This window comes from Adiantum capillus-veneris, chromosome 16 (genome assembly GCF_014529385.1).
Source record: "Adiantum capillus-veneris isolate H3 chromosome 16, ASM1452938v2, whole genome shotgun sequence".
NCBI lineage: Eukaryota > Viridiplantae > Streptophyta > Polypodiopsida > Polypodiales > Pteridaceae > Adiantum > Adiantum capillus-veneris.
In genome coordinates, this window is record NC_140946.1 from 87,045,650 (window position 1) to 87,071,637 (window position 25,988).

General features: G+C 39.8%; 1 protein-coding gene across 2 annotated transcripts in view; it reads right to left on the reverse strand.

Annotated features, from left to right (window-relative positions):
- Positions 1 to 22,306: 22,306 nt before the first annotated feature.
- The window catches only part of LOC147439399 (endoribonuclease YBEY, chloroplastic-like), a 97,898-nt gene continuing 94,216 nt past the window's right edge, over positions 22,307 to 25,988 (reverse strand). For both annotated transcript variants that reach the window (XM_086485250.1, XM_086485249.1), the window contains exons 9-12: positions 25,647 to 25,766; positions 23,369 to 23,419; positions 23,062 to 23,250; positions 22,307 to 22,966 (exon numbers count right to left, since the gene is read on the reverse strand). In XM_086485250.1, coding sequence (XP_086341376.1) covers positions 22,796 to 22,966; positions 23,062 to 23,250; positions 23,369 to 23,419; positions 25,647 to 25,766 — 531 coding nt within the window. In that variant the 3' untranslated portion in view covers positions 22,307 to 22,795. The remainder of the gene's footprint in view (positions 22,967 to 23,061; positions 23,251 to 23,368; positions 23,420 to 25,646; positions 25,767 to 25,988) is intronic.

Sequence of the window (25,988 nt, forward strand, 5' to 3'; positions counted from 1 at the left end):
TGGAGAGGCCGCCTTCGTGGTGTGATGAAGAGGGAAAATACAATCACGCTCGGCCACGCCAGAGATAGAGATCTTTAATTAGATCCTTAGGTTAATAACAAGGGCTATGCCCCATGGTCTTGCTAAATAGTAATGGCATTTTAAGTAGTAACCCTAGTGTTTCAATGCAGCCCAGCTGTTTCCGGGCTAGATCAAAGTGGAAGGGGGGGGGGGGGGGGGGGGGGGGGGGGGGGGGGGGGGGGGGGGGGGTGTGTGTGTGTGTGTGTGTGTGTGTGTGTGTGTGTGTGTGTGTGTGTGTGTGTGTGTGTGTGTGTGTGTGTGTGTGTGTGTGTGTACCCGCCCTAACCCAGGCGCCATACACAATGGGTTGGTAGTAGGCCCATTGTGTATGGGCCTACTACCTAATTAGAGATATGAGATTCTCTTGTTTAAAGTGTAACCCAGGCCAACTATGTTGGTTGAGAGCTTGTGTAATAGTGTTACAGATCTGGTTTCTATTAAACCCGTTAAGGCAATACTTTCTGATTAGTAGATAAACCTCCTCCCAGGCAAGAAAAGAGTTAGAGGAAGAATAGCAAATTAAGTGTATCAGGCTGATACAAGAGCTAATGGTAGCCTTGTAAGGCCTATTGCTATTCTTTTTTATGAATTCTATAAGTGGTAGTTTCAGGAGATCCCTTTTCCACACGAACCTTAGGTCATACCCACCAATAGATGGGATATGAAGGGAGATAGAAAGGTTAAGGAATTGGACTGATGTGCAAAAAGCACCATTGGGTGTGATGATCTCATGGAGAGAAGTGGGTTCAATTTTAAGGCAATGAGGGTAAATCAGACAAATTTCATTGAGGACGTCTCTATTGTTGACACTAAGTAAGTCATCCATATATCTATAGGTATGTCTGAACTATGAAAGCTTATTTTTGTATGATTCCATGGTTTGGAGACACCACTTGTATTCAAAGAAAGCAAGGTAAATATTACACATAAGTGGAGAGCATGAGAATCCCATGGGGATGCCTAGGCATTGGTTAAAGCAAAGACAGCCTGAAACTATAATGCAGTTACACAGCAGCCAGGAGATGTAAGAGCAAAGCTTAGCTTCGTTAAAGTGTAAGGAGTGGTACGGAGTGAGATACGTTTATCCACCTTGGTTTTTTGGAAAGAGAGATGTAGAAAATCTTCTTCTTTTTAGCATTGGAGAAAGCCATTTTAATCACCTTGGCAAGAATAGTCTTAAGGCCAAGATCCCCTTCAAGGGGAATGTTTTTGTAACATTGTGTAATGTCAGCAGTAAAAATGTGGAAGATTTGTTGAGGAAGGCTAAGCGAGACTTTTGTAGAGTTTTTCGTAAGCCAAAAGGGATTGTATTGAATATGTAAGAAGTCCTCGCAGATTTTTCGTTTAGTGGCACAAATAAGCTCAAATTCGGATAATATAAGGTCAAGGCAAAAAGTAATATCCTTGGTGATATCAGTAAAAATACTAATGGAGACATCAGATATCCATCTGAACTTATGCTTATGAATTTTATAAGTGGAAAATAATACAAGTAACTTAGTGTTCAACACAGAGTAGCCTAGATTCCCTAAGTGTTTAGCAATTTTATTGGTAACTGTTTGTAGTGGAGATTTAATATTACAGAATTCCTTACCAAATACTCGATTACGAGCGGCCTTCCAAGCAAGGTATTTGCATATAATAGTGGGACAGTTAGAGCTTTTGTCAAGCCCGACAACAAACTATTTATCAAAGATTATTCAAAAATCAAAATTTAGCTGAGAAGTGAGCCAAGAATCATCAAAGGATAAACATTTACCAGGTAGTTGTGATATTTTTTGAAGGAAGAATTCCTTCACAAATTCCCTTAAGTCAGGTAGGACTGTCACCTCCAGTAAGAGAGCACTGACAAGGTCAGTGAGGCAACTTAGTATAGCTGATAGAGCAAGGTAGGGGTTTTTGGGAAAGTTAGGTATATGATTGAGCCCTTTGGTCAAAATTCTATGTATTTTAGTATTTTCAATAATGCTAAGATCACAGGTGCAAACATGGTTACCAAAAGCCTCAAAATCCTGGCCAAAATTCTATGTATTTTAGTATTTTCAACAATGCTAAGATCACAGGTGCAAACATGGTTACCAAAAGCCTCAAAATCCCTGCAAAAGGTGGTAAACTGAAAGCATGTACAATGGGGAATAGAATCCTGCTGAAGAAAGTCATTATTGTAGATTAACCTCTTTATGGGATGTTGATACTTCCATCCTATGAGTATATTGTCGAGTAATTTGTCATTACCAAAAATTAGATCAAAGAACTCACAAAAAATATTTTTTGGTTGAATCCAATCGAGGAGTACATTGTGAAAGAGACAGTGTATGTAGATGAAACCATTGTCCGGATGCACATTGATGAGAGTTCTTCTTCTGCAAGGGCTTGTAGTAACCTGCAATATCACCGAGGTTTAAAATTCAAGGAAGTTCCTAATGGGGGGAGACCTGCCTCTACCTCTTGTATAGCTCCAAACTCTTCCTCGGTTAGAGGATGAACTAGGTGTTAGAAAGGAAGTGAAGGAGTTGGGGGTAATCAAAGAGTTAGATCTTTTGAGAGCAGGGGAGTCATCCTCACCAATACAAGGTTAAGTAGACTAGTGATGATCTTAACACCTTGAAAGTTAGCATAAGTAGTTAAGTAAATTCTGGGTTCATCATATTTTAACTCCTTCAAGGTATCAAGCATTAGTCCACGGAAGATGTTGAAGGCAATCTGTGCAATTACAATTTTCTTAGCTTGGCCACCTAACCAAGAGAAAATGAGGGAGAGATAAAAATCCACAGGTTTTTTCGGGAAGAGTAAGTCCAGATGGTTGAGAATAAACCAAATGGTATGATTGAACCACATGATGCTGGATTCACAAGAGGCTTTAGGGTCAAGAAATCTGCAGGCACATTTTACATAAGGACAAAAGACATTCCAGATGGATTCAGTGTAAAAATTTAGATTACTCTTGGCAAATTCCATGTTTCCTTTGGTACGGATGTAGAGGCCAATATTGGAGGGGCACTTGGAGTAGTCAATGAGATTGAGATTGAAGCGTGCTTTGATCAGCTCCCCTTTGTCCAAAAATTGCCCTCCTTTTAGAATCTTGAGCCTGCAATCTTCCACATTAGTGGCAGGGAGGTTGGCAAGGTACACCCAAGTTTCACTCAAAATGGGTGCTAAGAAAGCTTTGTTGGGCAGGACCCAAAGCTGATGGTCAACCCCGAGGGATTCAATTTCAATTTGTCTAACAGGCAAGACAAGAAAAACTTTGGATATTTTAGGCACCATCTCCAAGAGGTTCGAGTCATTGAGGGATCAAAGATTATTCTAAAATTCCTTAACTGCTTCAAGGGCTGCATTATCCCGACAGAAGATTCCACCAGTTTGTGGAATAGATGGAGTAGCCGATGCACAGAAAAAAGAGGAATTGAGACCACATAACTTCCATAGAAAGCTAGACAGATCAGCACCAGAGGAGGAAAATAGGGCAAGCTCTTGCTGGTATTGTGAGGATAGTAGAGGAAGTTGGGCAATGTAATGGGTAATTAAATTCACTCCTTCCATGGAGTCTTTATCCAGAGTCGCCAAAATTTTGACCCAATCATTAAAAGACGGCGTATGTAAGATAGATAATTTCTTGTCAGAGGTAAGAGCCGAATCATATATTAGTTGAGAAGCATCCAAGCTGCTAATACATCTGAGTACAAGAGATGTGGCCACTGAGAGGGGCTCCGAAGACAATTCCAATCCTTGTGAGAGAGCGAGAGTCTGCAATTTTTCAAAAAAGTGTGGTGAGGTTCACTAATACTTACCATAGTAAGTAATACAATCTTTGTCCTTCCTAGAGAGGAAGGGTCTAGTTCTAACTGCCAAAGCATTCTTTGGTTTACGGTCTTTAAGGTATAGCTTAATCTGTTCGAGAATCTTTGCAAGATTCTCCAGGTTGTGATTAGTACTCATGAGGGCTGTCTTTCTATAGGGTAAGCAGTCTTGAAAAAGGAACGGTGTAAACATAAATAAAAGTAGAAATAGTAACTGTAATTTTTGGGCCTGCAAACCTTCAACCGGCAAAGTCAAAGACTATAGTAGCCGTGAGCAGGGGACTATAAATAGAGTCTACAAAGGACCACCTAACACCAGTCAACCGGTCAAGGGATTACGGACTGTGGGTCCAACTTAGAACTCAATTTTGAAGAAAATTTCCAAAGATAGCATCCCAGTTTCTCTAGAAAGAAAAACCTTATGTATAGGATGTGTGTGTAGCTATCAAATCTTAGATAATAAGACATAATTGAATTTTTATATTCAAAAGACAGCTGGCAATGGAACAAAGAATAGATAAGTACAAAAACAACTCAGTATTAGAATCATTTAATTCAATGTTTGCAGGAAAGAGGTCCCCTTTCAGTATGCAAATAGTAAAGGAACTTCCCAAATCATAAGTGAGTGTTCCATCCAGTGTACGACAACTTGCCAAAGTCAAAAAAACCTTCCAAGATAAGATAGAGTCCTTACCTGCATCCATCCAAACAAGACAACAATTCAGTTAGCCTTGGATGTGTTTTACAGGTATCAATGGACTATACCAGTTTTTATCCATGTCCATCTTACAAAACTTTCTTACCTTTTACAAGCTAAGTTCAAAATAAATCATTTATATATATTTTCACAGTGTTTCTAGTCAAAAAGAACCTACATCTCTTCTAATCCAAGTATCGATTTCCCCTCTCTTTTTTCTTAAACCCAAGTGGTATATTCCTTTAAAAAACAAACTTCTTGAGTTATACTCCGTCGGATTAATGAGATATTATTAGTAACCAAGCCTAAATTCTTTTTATCGAGTAGGTTCTAAGTTAAGAACTGATAATGTTTTTGTTTTTCCTCAAATGGAGTCCAATTCTTCCAAAAAAAAATAGATCACTATCTCATAGCTAGCCAAAAGGTAGTGGCATAGCCCGTCTAAAAACACCGACTAAAAATTGAATGCCAATACCGTATTATATTGCCTCGAATAATCCAAAATAATGATGGTCAGGTCTTATGAATGCCACGAAACCATATTCCCTCCAAGGTTTAGAAAAAATAAACAAATAAACAACCTACCTTGTACAAGGGTCAAAGAGTATATGGGTTTTCTTAAAAAGAATTCCATACGCTGTCTTACACAAAGGGTTTTTAACAGTTTGCAGAAGCGACAACCAGCATGATACCCAATTATACCATCTACAGAACCAATTGCAGGATAGAATACTCATCTGATGTGTAACTTCTTTCCAAGCCCAGATCGGATGCTTACCATGCAAATGTCAAGGCAAGCAGCTGTATACTTACCTTCCAATTCAATGCACCAAGAAAACCCTTTTCTTAAACATTAGTAACCCAGAACGGTGGGTTTTTCCATGCAAACGGATACAGTAGCCTTGATAAAAAAACGATAGTTCCAACCAAGTCAGATGCCCAATATCCCATAGTCCCCGATGCTTCCGGTGTTAAAACTGCCAAGATCAACCCCATTTTATTTAAAAAAAACCAGTCATACGGTATGAACCAACACTGTCTGCAAACGGAAAAAAAACCTGCAGAGGCTAAAAAATTCCAAGGTACCATGGTAATACCAAGACCACATACCAATCATAGGAGTAATTTTGAATCCTGTTGCACACAGCTTGACAGTAAAAAAACAGTTTAAAGAACCAGTCCTTACACCACATGATCACAAGCAGTAGATGCCTGAGGCAAGTTATTTTGAGCAAGGTATATATGCCTACCATGCCATTGTCTGGCATTCGTTAATACTTACCTTACTGTGCCAACCAATAACAGATGAATGCTCAATGTCAAACTATAGCAAAAAATTCAAACACAACCAGTAGCGAAGCAAGCAAGGGTATAAAAAAACCTGAGAAACCTGAGTGGTGAGCTCCATAGCTACTTTTGTGAAGCAAGCAGTAAGTTTTTCAAAAAAACACGACAGAACAACCCTGGCTAAGTGAGGGGCAGAGATGCGCCCTCACCTGTTTAAATAGTGGAAGGAGGAGGGACTGTTGGTCCTATGAGCGGAAGCCATAAGTGAGCCGGGCCACCTTCCTGGAGACTGTGTGTTGTGTGGTAGCTCTATTCGGCGCACAAATACCCATGAGTGGGGAAATCCACAGCAAGGATGGAGAGGCCGCCTTTGTGGTGTGAGGAAGAGGGAAAATACAATCACGCTCGGCCACGCCAGAGATAGAGATCTTTAATTAGATCCTTAGGTTAATAACAAGGGCTATGCCCCATGGTCTTGCTAAATAGTAATGGCATTTTAAGTAGTAACCCTAGTGTTTCAATGCAACCCAGCTGTTTCCGGGCTAGATCAAAGTGGTGGTGGTGGTGGTGGTGGTGGGGGGGGCGGGCGGGTTTGAAACAACAAGAATACTATAGTACCACAGTGTGTGTGTGTGTGTGTGTGTGTGTGTGTGTGTGTGTGTGTGTGTGTGTGTGTATGCACACGCACGCACGCACACGTGTGATTTCATCTACAATCTTGTAGCTTTGATGAGCGGGATCTTACTCACTCTAGACATGACGGTAAAGTCATAACCTTATCTAGAAGTTGTTTCATTGATGACAAGTGATGCGAATAGCTACAAACAATGTAGGAAAGACACTAGAATAGGGACTTTTAGAGGGAAAACACTTTCAACTCACAGCTAGGTGCACAAAATTTGACCAAACTTGAACAATAGCTTGCCCTTAGCTATTAAAACTCATGTATAATGACTAAGGTTGTAGATCCCAAAGATAATAAACGTTTTTCACCAAAAGGCCCAAATTGAGAACAGCAGAGTGCATGGATAGGATCATCATATAATGTGGGAAAATGTAGACAGTTGGGGCATGGAAAAGCTGCCTTGGACATAGGCCAATATGCCAAACCAAATCAGAAAGTGGAACAAATGACGACCAAAATGGCACCAAAATTGATATAATGTATCGGAACAACATCCTCAACATACCCAAGTGTTTCAAATGCAAGAACAAGGCACGGATGGAAGAACGATCCGAAAAGACTTGAAAGACGTTAGTGGGAAGGGTATTGAACTCAACACTTCATATTCATGTGTGGGAGATCAAATAATATCCCTAGAATGATATAAAACATAAGCGAAAATATCTTGTGTGTGGTACAAACTAAGTGGGAGACGACCTCTGGTATAGTGCAATCAAGGACATATCAAGCGTGCGTGTCCTGTCTAGCCCACACTATCTCACATTGCTGCCATACTCAACATCGTCCACACCATTGCTACAGCAATGTTGCACAATCTCACTGCCATCCTCAATCTACCCACCCCTGCAGCGTTGTGGTAATGACTATCAATTTTTTGCAAGACCTACAAAAAGTTTTTTCCTTAAGCATTGTTGCTCTATCAACTTGCTAGCTATGATCGTGTTCTACCGACAGCAACGATAGTCTTGAGCTAAAAATTTAATCGTATAAGATCAAAAGTCTTTGGATTTGTATGAAAATGTGACCTGCAGCCAAGAGGCCAATTTTCTAAAGTAATAATCTCCAAATGATTTTCCATACTTTTGCATTCCGGATGGTGCATCTCATTGACATTCAATAAAATTTGGATCAAACACTAGCCATCATGGCTAACATCTTCTTGAATACGTATTTTGAATGATGTGATCATTTCACGTTTATAGGTGTGACATTGCTTGTTGCCCTTGGTGAGACCGGTCATACATGTCCAATGCGATGCATTTTCACTTATGCAATGAGGATAATGCTGCACTTTCTTGAGGGGATTTGGACACACTACAAGAGACCAATTTATTACTCATGTCGTTGGCATGTGTCAGTATATGCATTGCTAAAATTGGAGAGAGACCCAATTTTACAAAAAATCAAATTTTTAAACATCGATGCTTATTTTGACAAACATATCGATGCCCATATCGACGCTGATATCGATGCTAAATCCAAGGCCACCTGCAAAACAAAACCTGTGGGTTTGTTTTTGCATTTTCGTCCCATTTTTACTCTTCTCCTCTTGCTCCTTTACTGCTAATCTGCAACAGATTTGCAACTTGGGGGCTTACGCGGCTTAAGATCTCCACTCAGACACTCTCCTGCAACAAGAAGGTAAGCTTTTTTAAAAACTTTATGTTAGATTATTGCGTACTTGTGTGTGTGTGTGTGTGTGTGTGTGTGTGTGTGTGTGTGTGTGTGTGTGTGTGTGTGTGTGTGTGTGTGTGTTTTCTTGAAGTTTTTGCAGTAATCTCTCAAGCTCTTTGTGCTCACATAGGCCGAATGTGAGTGCTCTATTTTTTTCTTTTCTTGCACACACACACAAACATAATCACACACACATGCATATAAACACATAGATAAATACATATGGGCATATATGTATACATAAGTAAACACACTACCTGCACACATACACACACATTTTCAAATAAAATATTAAAATAGAAAATTTATAATAAATTTGTAATTTTAAATTTTGAATAAATGTTATCATTCACAAACAAATCATTGAAATTTGTTAATCATAAATATTTAATAGAAAAATTTATAGGGTTGTTTTGGTTTAGATTTATTTATAATTGATTATTCTATTTTTATGCAATTTTATCTAAAAATTTTGCGGCACTTTTAAGTTGTGGCTTGTCGTAGGTCAAATTGCTAATTATGTTAGCAATTTATAGTTATATACCAAATGCAAAGTGCTTGTAAATGTTAGTGGTAGAATGCGATAATTTAGAGATTGTTATAGTTTTAGGTTTTAGTGTTAGAGTTTGATTTGGCCACCTTCGATCGTTTAGACCTTGCTATTTAGGTTTGATTATTAGGGTTTTGCTATCTTAATTTGTTTACAACTTTTTGTTTAGGTTACATTATTACGGTTTGACCGTCTTGATCTGTTTGGCCATCCTATAATACTAGTTTGGATGTTAGGAGTTGTCCGTGTAAAGCTGGTTGAAATTGGACGTCGCTCTAAACTGCCTTTTAATTGGCCGCATTAGTTTGACTGTTTTAATCTGTTAAGGGATAGCAGTTTAGGGTTAGCAGCTTTTGGTTTGGCTGTTAATAGTTGGCGGTCCGTGTTAGATTGCTTAGGGTAAAGCGGCTTTTGGTTTGGATGCTAGGAGTTGGCAATGCGTGTTAAATTGCTAAGGGTAAAGTAGCTTTTTGTTTGACTGCTAGGAGTTTTCATTGTAAGGCGCTTAGGGTTGGCCATGTAAAGACACTCTAAACCAATTTAAGAAATCTTTAGTTCGGTCATTTCAGTCTGTAGTGTTTAGTCGCTTATGGTTGGTCGTGTTTGGCCGCCTAGGGCTAGCGCTTAGGTTTTAGTTCTTTGCACTTTGGGTGTTTTAGATCGTTTAGGGCTAGCCGCTTAGGGTTAGCGACTTTTGATTGTGCCGCTCTAGATCGGCTTAATGTTGCATCAGTTTAGCCATTTCAATAATCCACGTAGGGTTACATGCTTAGGATAAGCGGCTGGGTGTTTCAGTCCGCTTAGGGTTAGCTGCATTTGCTTTACTAGGAGTTTTCCTTGTAAAGATGCTTAGGGTTGGCCGTATAAAGATGCCCTTAACCGACTTAGGTTCGCTTCAATTCGGTCATTTCAATCCGCTTAGGGTTGGTAGCCACGTAGAGTATTAGAGTTTTTCCTCTACATGCATTGTCATGTAGACGTGGGTGTGTACTTATGTTGCACCCATGAATATAGGCATTGATCAATAAAGACGATAATATAACTCGGTGGTCTTAATCTTTGTGCACCTCTAGACCGATGTGTATGGGGATCGGGCACGGCTAGAGAATGTGAGATAGTTTACATTGTGCCAATGTAAAAACTATAAAGGGCAAACGGCTTTTGGTTTGGCCGATTAGGCTTGGCTGTGCTTGCACGCTTATGGTTGGCGGCATTTGGTTTGGCCGCTCTAACTTGGCTTAGGGTTTGTCCGCTCTAGATGTACTCAGTATTTGCGGCTTTAAATCGACTTAGCCGATCAACAAATTAAACCGACTTAGTTTGACCGATAGGAGTCTTAGGTTAGATTGTTAGAGTATTAGGGTTTGTCATCAATCTATATGCATTGTCATGTAGACGTGGATGTGTACTTATGTTGCATCCACAAATATAGACATTAACCAATAAAGACAAAAGTATAACTCGGTGGTCCAAATCACTTTGCACCTCTAGAGTGAGGTGTGCAAGGATTGGGCATGGCTAGAGAATGTTAGGTAGTTTACATTGTTATCTGCTTTTGGTTTGGCCGATTAGGGTTAGCTGTGCAAAGACGCTTATGGTTTGGTTGATTAGGGATATCGGCTTTTGGTTTGGTCTATTAAACTTGGCCATGCGAAGACGCTTATGGTTCGGCCGATTAGGGCTAGAGCAGTGATGAAGTCAAATGGAAGAAGGCATAACAAATATCATGGTGTCAAATTTTTTTATCCACATCCGATGTCCATGTACATGCCTAAAAGGAAAAGAGATGAAGAGAGAGAGAGAGAGAGAGAGAGAGAGAGAGAGAGAGAGAGATTGTGTGTAATGGAAATAGTAGGACCCATGGGACCTAGCTCTAGGCTAAGCATGCAGTTTAGGGGTCTCTAGGCCTAGGGATTTATAGAGGGAGGTTGGGAGGAGAAAAGCATGCATTAGTTACCATTGTCCTTTCATTAGTATCAGAGCCAGATCTCTCTCTCTCTCTCTCTCTCTCTCTCTCTCTCTCTCTCTCTCTCTCTCTCTCTCTCTCTCTCTCTCTCTCTCTCTCTCTCTCTCTCTCCAGCGACCAATGCAATACGACTATTTATAGAGGCGAACGTTGACGCAGCTCTTCAGTGAGACCGATGCAATACTTTCTTGGACAATGCCCGATGTCGGGCATGGATGATGATGATAGTGATTTTCATGCTGACGATTTGAGTCTTTTAGCTTTAGTCTTTCACTTTGCTTCATTTTATTTTTGTACCCAAACATTGGATTAGATCCACAAGGATTGTATCTATTTGGTCTCATAGGTCATTCTGGCCTTTTGAAGATGTTTAATATAACATTTCATTTCATCTCATCTCATCTCATCTCTCTCTCTCTCTCTCTCTCTCTCTCTCTCTCTCTCTCTCTCTCTCTCCCCCCCCCCCCCCCCCCCCCCCCCCCCCCCCCCCCCCCAAGGAAGGAGGAGAGACAACAAAAAAAGGCGCAAGAAGAGGGAAGGAGCACCATGCAACAAACATGCATGAAGCCATGCAACAAAGGGGCGGTGTCAGAAGTTCACGGACCTTTGGGTTTTTGACAAAGCCGGGCGCAAAGCAGCCCTTCCACACAAGATGGTGGCGGTGGCATGGTTCGGCTTGCTAGATGCGCCCCTCATGGATAGCAAAATTCTTCATATTCACAAGGTCCAGAAGCGTGTACACAAGTTGGCGTGAAAATCTCTCTCTCTCTCTCTCTCTCTCTCTCTCTCTCTCTCTCTCTCTCTCTCTCGCTCTCTCGCTCTCTCTCTCTATGCTTGCTCGCCATGGCCACTACATGTCCACATTATTTCACAAAGTGGGCGCCCAAGGGTTTCCAAGGGAATAACCAAAGGGCATTCCCACAAACCTATTTGACCACGGTCTCCAAGGCATCAAAAGGCCTCGTGCCTTATACCCTACAAATCAAGGCATGAATTTCATGGAGCCATGTTGTGCAACGTGCACTCCTTCTCTCCCTCGTTGGGTTGCCAACATCAAGCCACCATGGATTTCTTCAAAGGGGTCCACATGTGGAGTCCCTAAGTGGCCCTTAAATCAGTTAAGGGCTGTTCTCGCCCGAAAATAGTACATCAACAAGGTCATCTATCGTCACGCAGCAGTTTGACAAAGCCATAAGATGAGCACAATAAATTCAATTTTGGAAAGGCTTGAGGAAGCCATAAGATGAACATGATAAATCCATAAGGTCATATGCACGGCATGCAAAGAGTGCATGATCTGATTCAACACACAAGTTGCAATTTTTCTTCGTGTTGTTCCCAAGGGGGGTCGAGACTCCAAATGGGACACGCAAAGGCTCAACATGAGAAGGGTGAAAACACTCCATCAAAGCACATGGTTTCAAGCCTTTCGCAGGGCAAGAAGTTTAGGACCTACAACAAAGTTTTGAGGCTTGTTGCAAGCAAATAAATACTCAAGAAGCTCAAAGTTGAGCAAGGAGTGGTTTCTGGATTGGATTGTAGTTTCTAGATTGGATTGCGGTGTCCAAGTAGGATCTACCACAATTGGTGCCATTTATATATAGTAACTCCTTTATATTTTAGAGTTTTGAAATTTGAATTTTGTTAAATTTGGCAAAACTCTTTGAAGTTGAAGCAAGTAAAGTTTCCACCCTGCATCGATCAAGACTAGTGATTCTATGGAAATAGCATTTACCTTATGATGCTAATGGCCTATCAAGGCATATGTTGAGTTCTTATGTAGACCCATCAAAAAGGTAATATTTATATGCTTTGGCAAAGCTGGTGGACGCACTCAAAAGTGGTTGGATTTACTTTAGAATCTCCTTCTTTACAATATTATCGGCCAAAATCATAAGGCGTTGTGAGTTGTTATATGATTGCGCAAGGCTCAAATAGACTCCGAGATGATATTTTTCTTGTCAAGCAAGGCTCAACGATAGAACATAAATAGACGAGAAGTTTTTTTATTTCCTCAGGTACAAAATACATCACAAGTTCTGTATTTCCTTTGTGATTCTAAGTTTTACAAGCACCAATACAGCATTAGGCACTACAAGCAAGACAAAATTGTTTACAATATGCCTCTCACGGCTTGGCCCTTGAAAGTTTTATCATGCATGCATGTGAAAAATCACCAGGCTCCGAGCATAGAACCTTGACAACAGGTTTTCATTATTGAGATGCCATTATCTGAAGCAAGGCTTCATGTTTTTAAAATATAGACTACTCATTTTCAAAGTTTGCGATATGCTAAAAGGATACAGACTTGCAAGCTTGGAGGCTTTGCAAGTGTATGTGTACGGTCATCCAATGGATCATCCGATGGATGCCAGCATGAACCAATCCAAGGGGCTTACAAGGCACCTAGGATACATTCTAGGTATATCAGAATCCACGGCTATAAGCCGGATTCAAAGTATGATACTTTAGGGGTACTTTAGTAACCACGGCTACGAGCCGGATATAAAATTGGCACTTGAACTAGGGACCTTTATTAGGGAAATTTAGCTCCATACCATTTCAAGCTTTGGATTTTGAGCCAACTATCACAGCAAGAGCAACAAGGTGCTTTAAAGGCCATAGTTGGAAGCAAGGCTTCTACCCCATGTCGCAGCCCATTTGATCGTACAATTCAAAACAACGACAAGGCATCAAGGGATGGGAAATCAGCATTCTTGGAATACATGTTCACATTTTACATACGACCCGATCGAATCATACTCGGCTGTATCTCCACCAAATTTGGATGATGCAAGGCACTTCAGCTTATCGTCTTAAAACATAGAGGCAGATACTTCATCGTGGACAAGGGATTATCAATTTTATTTTCTAAATTTCCATGCAAGGTGTGCCAGTAAGGTGGAATCCATTCCACCCACTTAGTTTTTTTTCTTTCGCTAAGATGCAAAATTACTTTACACCAGGTAAGATCTTGTTTGTTTTTGTTGTAAGGTAAAGCTTTAACCTTCTACTCAATGCTTGTCCTCATTGCATATGATTACATCCACATGCACTATATATATATATATATATATACCATGTGTTCTATGCACAATGTGCATGCACAAAAGATGATGATTTTTATTTTGTAGCAAGCAAGCATGGCCTCGCTATCAAGTAACTAGTTCATGTGCTAGCATGACCCTTCTAAGAGAGGCTCAAGGCAAGTAATCTCTTGTTTCCAAAAACCAAAGAACATTTAAATGATTTAGTTGTGAATAAGATTCTAGCTTGAGAGAATCTTTTGTTTATTCTATAGAACCAGTTGTGCAAATTCATGCATTAGACAGCTTATAAGTTATGAAGCTTTTTAGGCACAACAAGTGCAGTATCTCTATGGATTTATGTGGGTCTACCAATCACAATATGAAGTCATGATTGGTATGGGTGATTGTAGATAGGTTGGCCCATCAAAACTCCACAAGCTAACCACGTGGTTTGTAGCCAATCAGTATAAGCTATATGGATTTTCCAACCACATTGTGCATGTTTTTAATCCCATGTTTAATAATCCTTTTTACGTCCTTTTTTTAAATGGTAGGAAACACCACTCAATATCAATACTGCAGCTCATCCAAAGACAGATGGGCGAAAGCTAGAGGATATGCTACAAGAAAATGTTAGCAAGAAGCAATCGAATTGGAAAGATTATCTCCATTCTGGTTTCTATTGATAAAATTCAGCAAGTCAAGGACTTTATCCACAATCATATGGATATGTTGGCAGCTACTTGTTGAAATGTTCGAGAAGCCCAATATAGATACAAGAACCATGCTGATCAGAAAAGTCAACATGTCACTTTCACAGAAAGTTAAGAAGCAATAGTCTTATGTGTTCCAAAACCTTCAAAAAGTCTAAAAACTTGTCATTCATTTAGTTACACCTTAGGTGTTGTAAAACACTCAAGTGAGTTAGAGATTTGGTCTACACAATTTTATAGTCCTTCGGGTTTCTATGTAAGTTGTTTATGTAAACGCGATTTAGGGACAACAACGCCATCAATCAAGATATTCTTGTTGATTTCATTGAACCTCCCACTCAACCACATGATCCTAATCATATTCTTGATTATCATGGTATAGTTCAAGTAGGAAAACATTAGTATTCTTGCAAACAAATACGCCACTTTTGTTTTCGAGTAAGAAAACGCTTCTCCATGGGGGAGTAATGTAAGGAAAATGGTAGGACCAATGGGGCATGGCCCTAGGCTAATAATGCGGTTCAAGAGTCTCTAAGCCAAGGGCTATATAGAGAGAGGTTGGGAGGAGAAAATCATGCATTAGCTACCATTGTCCTTTCACACACACACACACACACACACACACACACACACACACACACACAGTGTCTAAATAGGACAATCACAAGCCTAAAGCGTAAACTTACGTGTAAAAACCCCGAATGACATGAGTTACAAAGGCAAGAGATCCCAGCTTAGCATTAATGGGGGGACTAATGAGTCCCAATTGGTTAAAGGACAAAATAAGGACTAATGAGCTTAGGCTTATGAACCAAACTATGTAAACATGGAATCTTCGTTGTGTGTAGGACCTTCACACTCACGATGCCAAATGTGGCACGCCAATAGGGCGGCGGGAGGGCGGTATATGTCGTATTGACGCACAAAATGTTCCCAGTATAAGTGAAAGCCTAGAGAAGGCTTATAGAAGAGGCATGCAAATCATCCAATCCTATGGTCTATGTAAAGAGACCTCCTTCTCGATGCAAAATCAATCAAGGCAATTCAAGTATTCAACACTCTTGGCTTGTTCAAATAACTTGTGTCTATTCTCTTTTCTTTAATTTATTTTTCATTATGTTGTTTGGCATAGATTGGAACCCTCTTTTCTTTAATTTATTTTTCATTATGTTGTTTGGCATATATTGGAACCCTCTATAGCTTTAGAGGAATATTGGAATTCCCTCAACCAACTCAAGTTTCATTTGTCCCACCCATTGAGGAGCCATAGGGATTTGACACTCTTGAAAAGAAACAGTCACTTGATGAGATCTAGGCATGGACTTATGCTCTCTTCATGTTCTCCTCTTCTTGGAAGAACTAGAGGGAGATGGCTCTTAAGAGGAAATTTCTTCATGTACTTGAGTTGTGTGAGCCCTTGCTTGAGCCCAAGTCACTAGTGGGTTTCCAGCATAGTAATTAGGACCCCAAGTCTCTAGTTGCATCCATCAAAGCACTTTGTTTATGATAGCCTCAAAGTTGACATGGAAAAAAGTAGCACTAGATACCCTTGAAACATCATCCACATTATCTATTGCTCCTTCCAAAATTATATGTATAGAGAAAGGCATCTCAAGAGCATTTGTTCAAAGTAGTGAAATACTCACAAAAAAGGTGGTTGTGGAGAGTTGTATCTTTGAGACCTTCTAGGAAGCTCATAATTAGTCTCTTCAAATGGGTTCTCTTCTGCTGGAACCTGGAAATGTAGGTTATGGCATCCCTTATAGTCTCCTTGGCTTCCTATTTAAAATCCAAAATTTGCATTCGAGTGTTGTGTTTCATGTCAGTTTTCATGTTTTCCTCTATAAAGGCCTTGATTAGGACCTCAGTCATAAAGGATCCACACTTGTACGGTTTGATACCATGCTAGCACATTCCTTTTAATGTGAGGAAAATTCTTGAACCGTGGTGTGTACATTTCTTACATTCTTTGCATACACTAGTCTAAAATTGGGCTACATTGTGATGTGGGTCAGTAGTACAATTATACCTTTGCAAAGTTTTTGAATATGGGATGGCTCAACCTCTTAGAATCGCATCCCCTAACATAGAGTCATGAGAGTGCAGCTCCCAAGGAATTTGATATAGTGGTTGGTATGGAACCTTTCTCTCCAGTATCATCCATTGAGGCGGAAGTCATGTTGGGGCCATTAGAATGGTCTATAGTGTTTGGCCCAAAAAAAATTGTGCAACTCCCAAAAGGGGTCCACCTTAAAATATGTAACTATAGCACGTGAGTTCATCAAAAGGGTTTTTTAATTTCAAAAAAATTAGAGAAAAAATAACTTGGGAAAAAAATCTACAGGCTTTAAAGGAAGAGGGTCATTTAATTCATGAAAATATGTATGTAAAGATGGGCTATTTAAATGCTCTATGAACACATGTGATATAAGAAGGTTTTCTGATAATGGAGGCCCTTGGGTATAGATTTCTCTTTTTCTTGTCATCATGGCCCTAGCATAGACCTCCTCTCAATTACAAGCCCTATCTGGTTATGATGGGATATTGGACTTTTATCGAGTCTCATGAGGGGGTGTGATGGCTACATGCTATTCATGAGGAAACCTTTTTGTTTTATCAACCCTCACGTTCCTCAAAAACACTCACAAATGATGGAATGTATGTGCATGATGAACTTGTAGAACTCAATTCCCCATATATAGAATACTTGAGGGGTGGGCATTGAATCCATGGCATAGATATAGATTTTGCACTCAGGTGGATAGGTTGGGTTCACTGTGAGAACATCCTCATAGGAAATTACATGAACACAAGGCACACCATAACCTCCCTTGAGCCTCCCCTACTAAGATCAAAGTTTTTTCAGGGGGGGTGTTCAATTTTCGTGAGGGTTTTCATGGTTTGCTTATCATCTAGAATGGGATTGGGCCCATTTGGGACCCATGTGGGTGCAGACAGAGCACACCTTTGTTGCGTCATTCATTTTGGAGGCATGAATGAATTAACAAGAGGAATAGGAGGAGCATATTCATTATGGGATTGAGTGTTCTTTTCAAAATAATAACCACATGAAGTTATGAACTTATATAGTCTAAGTTTTGAGGGATACAATTCATTAGACGTACTCAACCAATTGGTCCTCCTTGGTTCAGGTTGTGGGAATTCCACCCCTCTCTCCCATTCTTATAGCCCTTTGTTCATGGCAGGTTACATACATATTGGTCCCTAGGAGATTAGTGTGATACTTCAAAATACAATGTCATCGACTATAGAAGAGGGTTGTGGGAATTCCACCCCTCTCCAATTCTAATAACGCTTTGTTCATGAGAGGTTACATACATATTGGTCCCTGGAGATTAGTGTGACACTTCAAAATCCGCTCGCATTTAATCCTTCAAGATTCTTGAGATGTCCCAATCCTAAAGACTGTTGAAAAGGTGTCCCATGAATGTAGGGATGAGGGTGGATTAGTGAGTGTTTCATTCATGGTAATGACATGCTAATCACAACCTTAATCACTCAATGGAATATGATAATTAGATTGATTGAAAATGAGCACAAAGAGGCTTGTTATGTATAGATTGACTAGGCATCTCCTTTGATATCATGGGTTGAAACTGATAAGGGATTGAAAATGAGCACAAAGAGTCTTGTTATGTATAGCTTGACTAGCCATCTCGTTTGGTATCATGGATGGCATCATACAAGGCTCAAGATCAACCCATATCCACTAGAGAACTCGTGGGTAATCTTTTAGGGTCTTATATGCACCCTTTTACTAAGGATAACTGAATCCACAACTTTTAGAAATTCTCCACATGGATACCTATACACCTAAGGTAGATTTTCCACATGTTAGCATATGATTATTGCCACCTAACCATCCAGTAGAAAAGGCATAGGCTAAAACCTACAAGCCCAACAACCCTCCCCTTGGAGTTTAGACTATGATATCTGACATACTCCAATCAGAGAGCAAAAAAGCATCCCCAATCCATGATACAAGAAAAATGTCTCTAATCCAAGAGATAATCTGCAAGACACCTCCCCTCAAACAAATGTATGCAAAAGTGATACCATGCTACTCCAAGCAATCTCCAACAAGATACACTCAAAGAGGTAAGACTAAAAAAGAAAGCTAGAGAATTTCATCATAGTCGCAAGAAGTAAGAAGGTTTATGTCGGCTTCTTCTTCTTCCTCCTCCTCTTCTTCTTCTTCTGCTAGATAAATCTTTCTTCTAGGCTTAGAAATTGGGGGTTGCACTATTCAAAACCCCCTATATAACGTGCCTTCACAGGGTAATTTAAAAAATCCCTTTTAAACATGTTTGAATGAATAAAATGATCCTTTATTTTAAGAATTTTTCCCAAAAAGCCCTATTGTTAATGTACCTTTGTTAATTTTTCTGAAATGTTTGCTTTTAAAAACATGTCCTGTTGAACTCACGTGGTACATTAACATGAATACATAGTGCACCCTCGGAGGCTAGAACTGCTACTGGTACTGCCTTTGTCCTTCTTGAAACACTTGGAAGGAGGATGGCTCTTCTTTCCACAAATGCTTACAAGCCTTGGATATAAAGCCCTCCTTGGCTATATTTTTCTCCTTGCCTTACTTGAAACATGTTTTATTATCAGGACTACTTGCACATGCACCTCCCTTTGAAGAGTTTATTTTCTTTTCTACTTTTTCTCTTCAGACTGCAAGGAAGTACTGACATCTTGCATGTCAAGGGTTGGATCCTTCTCCTCACTGATGGTGATAATTTGGTCATAAATGGATGGCAAAGCACCCAATAGGAGAGCAATCTTGTCACAAAAGTGAGTTATGCGATCATACTCTTGAGGTGGTTGACTATGTTTTCATCGGGCTCCATCTTTAATTTGTAGAGATTTTTGTTAACACTTACCTCCTCGTAGTACCCAAAATTCTTTTCTAAAACCTCCCATGTACATGATGTTCTTACGATCATCTGTGAATTGTACATAGTTGTCGTAATGATGTGATGATAATTCCTAGAGCTTGATCATCCTTTGCTTGATTTTATGCATTGATTCCATGTGCTTGTATTTGTTCATCATCACTCGAAGAGGGATTGCTAATGGTTGGTTTAACTATACCTCGTAATCCCTTCTTCATTAGGTAACCTTTAAGCCAAGTTTACCATGTGTAAAACCCATTCTCATTAAATCTCTCAATGCCCTTCTTTCCCATTGTGTTACAGAGGGGTCTTAGTCGAGGAGACTTTCCTTTGACCAATGTATGTCCTCTTTACAATCTCAAGGGATCCATTTCCTATAGAAAAGGACATGCCACCTACGAGCGGAGAGTCTTAAAAAGACCCCTACTTACGATTATCATAAGGTAATTCTAACCCCCCTTCCACTTTCCTTTGACCAATGTATGTCCTCTCTACAATCTCAAGGGATCCACTTCCTATAGAAAAGGGCATGCCACCTACGAGCGAAGAGTCTTAAAAACCCCCTATTTACAATTATCATAAGGTAATTTTAACCCCCCTTCTTTCGCTAATAAGAGATTTATTGAAAGAAATTAGTATACTCATTACTGAAGTTCTGTATGGTTCTTTGGAAGCACACTATGGCCAAATTTGTTGTGTACTAAAACTCTCTTTTTTTTTTAAAGTATTAGTCATCAATATACCCCACGGGATTCTCTTTATTCCTAAGCCTCAAATAACCCTAACACGAAAAGACAAAAATGAAAAACTCATTAGGTAATTCTCGATGGTAATGTGCGAGTATAGATAAACTTGACGTGATTTATATAAAAAGGGTTTAAGTTTTATAATATAAAAATTTGACTTTCAAGCCATGTCATATAAGAATTATAAAAATTGAGCTACCAATCTTTGCCTTTGATGTATTCATTAAACTCTATCTATAAATATGTCAAAGGTGATGTATGTTATTAATAGACTTTATAGAGAGAATGACAGAAGTTATGTTTCTTTCCTATCAATATATGTCTACCTCATCTCCTTTCCCTTCTCCCCTCCCCCCTCGAGTGAGACTTCCATCTCTCCCCCCTACTTACATGTATAAAAGATAAATGATTGGGGGTCTACCCTTAACTTATACGTTTATCTAGATTTTTGAGAAACCACCCTCTTGGGTAGGACAAGTTTTCCATGGTCAATCGAAGTTTACAATAGCACAACCAAGATCAAATCATCCCCATAGATAAATATGAAAATATATATATCAATGATATTGTGCTTGGTTGCAAAATTTTTGGAGTTAATTGGAGAGAGAGATTTCACTTGAATGCCTTTTTCGAAGCCTTTAAGCTTTCAAGATGACTTGTTATTGCTTGTGGAAACAATCCCTTGGCTAGCCCTTAAGGAGACTAGTGTCAAGCTCTCGTTGCTTGAGAGAGGGACCTTGGGCTCCTGGCATTTCGGCAAATCTTAGTTTTAAGCATAACTTTTCTAAAATGTAGCATGAAATTGTAGTTTCTGGGGATCCTTTGTGTCCCAAGAATCTGTACAAACCCTTGACCCACAATAGAATCCAAAAATCACCTCCGGTTTTGAAAGATCTGAGACAATTTATTTGCTCGCCTATTTTTACACGTTTGTGTGCAAAAAACAAAGATAAGTTACTTTCCCTAAGCAAATAGTTAAAAAATGTACAACCCGAAGTAAAACAAAGATGAATTAACACTTCCTAGTAAATGTTTTTTGGAGTCTAACCAACCTTAATAAACCTAGTTAGCCCACCCTACTCTAATGGCTCTACCTTTATTAAATTCATTTCTCTCGGAGATTCCTTACGATTCCCTTTATTCCATCTCAAGGCAGTCATTTTACCCTTACCTCATAAAAATGGAAGAGCAGAGAAAACGTGAGCACCTACGTGCTCTCATCTACCACTCGAGCAGTAGCCCTCAGGTGCTGCAGAGCCATCAATTTCATTAAAAAAAAACAATACGCTCGTAGCCCACCCTTCCGCACCGCCCACTGCCTTGCCCGTGGACTCCAAGAAATGACGCCCTGGACATGAAGCTCACATAAACTTAGGCTGGGTTCAGACAACGGCGGCAAGGAGTGTGCAAGGGGCGTACAGAAACTGTGGCACGCAACAACTGGATAGAGAAAAAACAGAGGTTCCGGACCCACCTTGAAGATGGGCACTTACTTTATTGTTAGCATTGTTCTTATGGAAACAAAAGACCAAGTAGACAGACAACAGAAATGGTGTCAAGGTCACTCCATTATGCCTCAACATAACCCCGCCAACAAGGAGTGTCAGCAAATTGTGAACTTGAGGATTCACCATGAGTGAGTTACAGCCTACGCTTCCAAGATGGTAGCCTCTATCCACGGAGTCTTGAACCCAAGACCTGATACTCTAGAGAGCATGCTTAACTTACAGGAGGAACTACCAAAGATGCTTCTTCTAATAGGTGTCTCAAGATCAACACAAACCTCGAGTTTGGGTGACAAAACATTAAATGACAGATTTGAGGGTACCCAGTGACAACAGATAGGCTTCTAAAGAGGCTTGGCGATCATCACAGACCACGAGTGACAATTTTCCAAGGAGTTGAACTTAGGTCAGTGTTCTAAAACCAAATTTGTTGAAATTTTTATCCACACTTGAGAGCTTAAGTGATTCATTAAAACGGATATTCTTACGCATGGTGCTTCATCCATTTAGAATGTATTCCGTTGTCCATACAATGTTTTCCAAACAAATCTTGACTTGCACATGGAAACTTCATTGGGAGCACAATGACAGCAAGACATTAAAAAGACACAGCACAAGGTGATAGAAGCCAGTTCAATGACAACGATCAGTAGATGTGGCTATGCAAAGATGTTAGATTCTGTCAAAAATAACTTTTGGCCAGGATTGAAAAGAGATGTACTCATACACAATTTGCAAATCAAATGAAGATTTTTACAGCTTGACACCAAGAGGCACCCAACAGTAAAAGCATCACTTATCTTGCTATTGCATTCATGGCTATTGCTTTGGTAGACCCTGGGATCAGCCAAGACTAAATCGACACGTACGTGCTACGTGAAGCTAGAACATGATGGACTTCCACCAAGTCCATCCACTAACATGGCTATACACATGGAAACTGGACCGTCAACAACTTCACATGTGGATGCTCAAAAAAAATGCGGTGCTTTATCAAACAGTAAGAGTCATACCCTTGAAATGCTTATTAAAGAATGTGGTAGTTTCATGCTGCCCAGGGGAAGTGACCATCTTTTGCAACCTTATGGAATCAACATGGCCGGGCTGCTAGCATTGTTTGCTGCCCCACAACCAGTCTTCCCCTTGAAAGGTGCCATTTTATTATGTAAGAACAAATCGCTCTAAAGCTTCAACTACGCCATCCTCGTTGTTACTAGCAACCTTTGCATTAGCCACAGCAAGGGTTGGTGAAACAGCATTTCCCATGGCTACTCCCCATCCAACAAGCTCAAGCATTTCGATATCATTTTCCCCATCCCCAATAGCCATCACCTATACATCAGCACAAATCAAAGGAAATTGGAGAGAAATCTTGAGAAAACATCAGTAATAAAGCGGACTACACGAACATTCATGCTGTTCCCTACCTCATCTGGGTCGACCCCCAAATCATCCAACAATATTTGAACTCCTTTTCCTTTGGAAGAGCCAACAGGAATAATCTCCAGCATGTCATCCTGTGCTTGCACAACTCGAGCAGCATCACCCAATTTTTTGGACCAGTAAGGCCTTATCACCTTTGAAACTTCCTCGGCCGTGTCCGCAAATAACAATTTCTGAAACACAACATTTCAAACAAGCCCCATGAAGCCTGCATGATTAAAAAGCTAGCTATCTTTACAAAGCCTGATATAGCCCGTACTACTTGAAGAAAAAAGAAACTAGACTGCATGCCTGAATTTGAAAATTTTTGATAATGTACTCCACAGATGGAGCAACTTCAGCCTGTCACATTAGGAAAGACAAGAAACAAAGGAATAAGTAAGAGATGCAAACAAAAGTATGCGATCGAACATAAACCAAGACCTGGACTGCAGAAGGTTTAAAATGCATCGAAGGTCCCAGCAAAAGATCATGGTTGCGTGATAGTTGATAATTGACATATTACTAGAGTTTAGTGAGACCAAAATTAACAACCTTTCAAGCAGGAAAAGAGCTTAGCTACCAGTAAAATATTCAAGATCCACGTATGTCAAAGTCTCGAGTATCAAGATAGCATACAACTAGAGTTTCGCTAGTATCAGTATGTCAAGTATCTGGCATTAAAATGACAAGTATCCAGTATCAAGACGACATATGCCTAGTGTTTACCTATAGTAGAAATACAAAATTTTCACAATGAGAGAGGACATAGCTAGATGTTGTACAAAAAAATTGATACTTTTCGTAATTAAAGTATTTTGTGATGGATATGGGGGGTGGCCTCTATAACACCTCCCATCCCCACAATGGGGCACAAAAGAAAGATGATTTTATGTTTCTCTCAACCACTCAAACCTATCCAACACTACATACGACTAGACACCTTTTGGATAACCACAATCCCAAAGACGAGTTTCTCAAATCAAATCACTGAAAAACGCACAAAATTTCAGAAAAAACAAGATATCCCAAAAAACTCAGCACAACTCAAGCAACAGGTTCCTCACCTAGCATCGCAGGCACCTCTAGTATCAAGGCCCCACCCTTCTGCAACAACGTATACTTCTTCACGATTCAAAACCACAGCTCACTCACCATCCAAAACTGATTAAACACTCAATCTCTTCAGTTTATTTCAAATTTTTAGTCACACCGACTTGTATGCACAAAAACAACATAAAACAGACAACTAGTGCAGCTGTCACCCATGCATAGTGACATCTGTCTTTCACATATTTCATGTATTGAAGGAACTATAAGACCTATACTCGTAAGCAATGATAAAGAGCAAGCCTCGTATCCTGTCATCGTTGTGTCCAAATGCCTAGTCACATGCCTCCCAAGTCTTTCCTCAATCGATAGAAGTCTTGAAAAGTCGTCTTAGAGACATGATTAGGTAAGGGCTTGAGTTGATAGGGGGTTGCCTCTATAACACCTCCTATAATAAGAAGAGGATGGGGAATTGTGCTCCAAAAGGAGATTTTATTCCATCCTTCTCTCACCCAAAAGCCCCAACGAGCACCCTTCCTGCTCTTGCCTATGTATAGCCACATACACTAGCCACCTTATAGATACCTACAATCCCTAAGATGAGGTTCTCAAACCAAATAGCTCAATAAGCCAGATAATTTCCAAAAAGCAACCGATATTTCACGATGATAAAACTTAACCCACCATAGCTTGCATGGAAGACTCTAAGATGATATCCACCCGAAGGGGTTCCATAAGTACTCATATATATGCATTAAAAAGGTTCAATAGATCCCACTGCAGAGAAATTAAAAGCCCGCAAGCCGAACTCAGGCTATGTCAGAATTACAGAAGAAACATGATGATCTCCAGGAACAACTAAAGTATGCGGAAGAACCCAGAGATCAGATCACGGAGCACAACTCAAGGATTCAAGTGAAGATGTCAGAATTGGAGAACAAAATGGCTGATATGACCAAAAATATGAAGCATTCGAAATTGGCATATAAATCTACTTGGCATGCTCTCTCTACTCTTTTTGCAAACCCAATTTACATCATCCACTGTCAATCAAACAGAACTCATCAATTCTTGTACTTAAATACATGAGGGTCTTTGCAAGAACCCTACCCTCGACTAGCCTCAATGTAGGGAGCGGAGTTGTAGGCAACCTAACTTCCTTACCTTGAACAAGAAGAAGAAGAGTCACTTTGTAGTGATGAACGCCCATGTTCATAGACCTCTTGAGGATATGTATGCTTTTGTACAACCATAGTTTGTGTACATGTGGGACTCCAAAAAAATAACATAAACTTCTCCAAACACAATTAGAGTAGTTCGCATCATCATAGAAAAACACTACACAGCATTTGACAGCTATTTAAAGACAAAATCGAAAGAAGACTTTCACTCCTCTTAATTGCTAGGAAGGTAAAAAAATGCAGCCAAAATGTTAGCAGAACGTAGAAACTGGTCCAATTACACATGTCCGTGGAAGCAATGAAGAATTTGCAAGACATTAAGAGGCAAACCAACAGGAGATGTAACATACACACATTACCTTAGGCTCCATGTAGAAAGTATGAAGGTTTTCTACCAAAGGATGATCAAACAAAGTAACAATCCGGTCACCACTGAATCCTAAGAGTGGTCGCTTTTCCTCTAAAGAATATTGGAAGGCCTGGAAAAAAGAAAAATTTATATCCTGCTTCAAGAGAGCCACACAAGAATGGACAGCTTCTCATTTCCAAACAAAAATTTAAAGAAAGTAATTGGAAAGATATTCTAACGGACATTTGATGCACTCTTGCTTTTTTCTTCAGGTTAATCCTACAACTAAATAATGTGAAGGTCATCGGAAAATTCATGACTTGACAGGCTACAATATGTATATGGTTGCATG